This window comes from Equus quagga, chromosome 5, assembly GCF_021613505.1.
Source record: "Equus quagga isolate Etosha38 chromosome 5, UCLA_HA_Equagga_1.0, whole genome shotgun sequence".
Taxonomy (NCBI): Eukaryota; Metazoa; Chordata; class Mammalia; order Perissodactyla; family Equidae; genus Equus; species Equus quagga.
In genome coordinates, this window is record NC_060271.1 from 1,339,162 (window position 1) to 1,342,075 (window position 2,914).

At 54.0% G+C, this 2,914-nt stretch overlaps 1 protein-coding gene across 1 annotated transcript; it reads left to right on the forward strand.

Annotated features, from left to right (window-relative positions):
* Nucleotides 1-175: 175 nt before the first annotated feature.
* Nucleotides 176-1,936, forward strand: JUN (Jun proto-oncogene, AP-1 transcription factor subunit). The gene has a single exon (XM_046662656.1). It carries the CDS (start codon nt 211-213, stop codon nt 1,204-1,206), a length of 996 nt encoding a protein of 331 aa, XP_046518612.1. The 5' UTR covers nt 176-210; the 3' UTR covers nt 1,207-1,936.
* Nucleotides 1,937-2,914: the final 978 nt, after the last annotated feature.

A 2,914-nucleotide genomic window follows, 5' to 3' on the forward strand; every position in this document is an offset into this window, starting at 1 on the left:
GCAAGTTCGTCCGCGGGCCCGGGGAGCGCGCAGGGAGCGCCCGCCGCTTTCCGGAGGCCGGCGGGGCGCACGGCCGCGGGCGCGCGCCGGGAGAAACTTTGCCCGCCGAGGCCGGAGGCGCGGCGCTCCCGCCCCGCCGGCGCGCTGTTGCGGCCCCGAGACTCCTGCGCGCAGCCCGGAGCAGCCCTACGTGAAGCGACGGACTGTTCTATGACTGCAAAGATGGAAACGACCTTCTACGACGATGCGCTCAACGCCTCGTTCCTGCAGTCCGAGAGCGGCGCCTACGGCTACAGCAACCCCAAGGTCCTCAAGCAGAGCATGACCCTGAACCTGGCCGACCCGGTGGGCAGCCTGAAGCCGCACCTCCGGGCCAAGAACTCGGACCTGCTCACCTCGCCCGACGTGGGGCTGCTCAAGTTGGCGTCGCCCGAGCTGGAGCGCCTGATAATCCAGTCCAGCAACGGGCACATCACCACCACGCCGACTCCCACCCAGTTCCTGTGCCCCAAGAATGTGACCGACGAGCAGGAGGGCTTCGCCGAGGGCTTCGTGCGCGCCCTGGCCGAACTGCACAGCCAGAACACGCTGCCCAGCGTCACGTCGGCGGCGCCGCCGGTCAGCGGGGCGGGCATGGTGGCTCCCGCGGTGGCCTCGGCGGCGGGCGGCGGCGGCGGCGGCGGCTTCAGCGCCAGCCTGCACAGCGAGCCGCCCGTCTACGCCAACCTCAGCAACTTCAGCCCGGGCGCGCTGGGCGGCGGCGGGGCGCCCTCCTACGGCGCGGCCGGCCTGGCGTTCCCCGCGCAGCCCCAGCCGCCGCCGCCGCCGCAGCCGCACCACCTGCCGCAGCAGATCCCCGTGCAGCACCCGCGGCTGCAGGCCCTGAAGGAGGAGCCGCAGACGGTGCCCGAGATGCCCGGGGAGACGCCGCCCCTGTCCCCCATCGACATGGAGTCCCAAGAGCGGATCAAGGCGGAGAGAAAGCGCATGAGGAACCGCATCGCTGCCTCCAAGTGCCGGAAAAGGAAGCTGGAGAGGATCGCCCGGCTGGAGGAAAAAGTGAAAACCTTGAAAGCGCAGAACTCGGAGCTGGCGTCCACGGCCAACATGCTCAGGGAACAGGTGGCACAGCTTAAACAGAAAGTCATGAACCACGTTAACAGTGGGTGCCAGCTCATGCTAACCCAGCAGTTGCAAACGTTTTGAGGAGAGACTGTTGGGGGCTGAGGGGCAACGGAGAGAAAAAATAACACGGAGAGACAGACTTGAGAACTTGACAAGTTGCGAGAGAGAAAAAAAAGTGTCCGAGGACTAAAGCCAAGGGTATCCGAGCTGGGCTGGGTTGCGTCCTGACGGCGCCCCCAGTGTGCACGAGTGGGAAGGACTCGGCCGCCCGCCTTCGGCATGGAGCCAGGGGGCGGCCGCCGGCGGGCCACCCCGCTTTGCGGACGGGCTGTCCCCGCGCGGACAGACGGCAGACTTCTCTTTAACGTTGACCAAGAACTGCATGGACCTAACATTCGATCTCATTCAGTATTAAAGGGGGGAGGGGGGCGCAACTGCAGTAGAGACTGTAGACGGCTTCTGTAGTACTCTTGAAGAGCACGGGGCTGGGGGGCGGCGGGAGGGAGGTTCGTGAGAGCGAGGCTGAGGCCGCACATGAACTCTTGCCGGCCCGCCTTCTTTAACTGTGTATGTACATATGTATTTTTTTTAATTTGATGAAAGCTGATTACTGTCAATAAACAGCTTCATGCCTTTGTAAGTTATTTCATGTTTGTTTGTTTGGGTATCCTGCCCAGTGCTGTTTGTAAATAAGAGATTTGAAGCACTCTGAGTTTACCATTTGTAATAAAGTATATAATTTTTTTATGTTTTGTTTCTGAAAATTCCAGAAAGGATATTTAAGAAAATACAATAAAATATTGAAAAAGTACCCCTCCCCCAACCTCTTTTTCTGCATTATCTATAGATTACCTATTTAGGTGGAGTTGAGAGAGTTAAGAATGTCAGTTAAAATCGCTCTCAGTGCTGCTTAGTATCAAGCAGTAAAAACTATCCTGTACTGGACTCGAGAAATAACTAGCTAGTGCAGTTAAGCTATGTGCTCTTCCCTGCCCCGAGCCGTCTGCGTAGAGTTGGCCACGAAGGGCAGTGTGGCTGAGGGAAGGGAGCTCGTGGTGGAGAGGGACGGCCTGCTGGGGAGTCTAGCACTGTAAAGTTTGGATTATATCAAGTGGCATGTGCTGTGACCATTCTTGTTAGTGGAAATTTAACAATAGGTGCTTGTTCTCAAAGCAGGAACGGTGGCAGATTTTTACAAAAGATGTATCCTTCCAATTTGGAATCTTCACTTTAACAATTCCTAGATAAAAAAAGATGGTCTTTGCTTATGAATATTTATAACAGCATTCTTGTCACAATAAATGTATTCAAATACCAATAACAGATCTTGAATTTCTTTCCCTTCGCTACTTTTTTCTTTCCCGAGCTCTGTACTGAAGCTTTTCTTTTCAGTTGCTAGGATTAACATTACTGCCATCTGAAGTTACTCGGTAATTAAGAAGCAAAGAATTTAGAAAGAGCACAGAAGTTGCAATCTGCATGAAACATTCTCCCAGTTTCATTAATTCATTCTGTCTCTCTGTCTCTCTCTGTCTCTCTCTCTCTCTGTCTGTCTGAAACACCTTTGTCTAGATAAATTGCCAGTATAGCAGTTTACCGTTTTGGATCCTCCTATAGTTTAATTTGTTTCTAAAATAACTTTGTTTATTATAGAGTCATTCTCAAAAAATGGTAATCTAGATACTATAGAAAAGATTCCCGAGAGAAATCACGAACACAGTGATTACCTGTGTACATCAAATTTCAGCTCTGGGGAAATGGCAAACTTATATTCTGTTCATAGATTTAA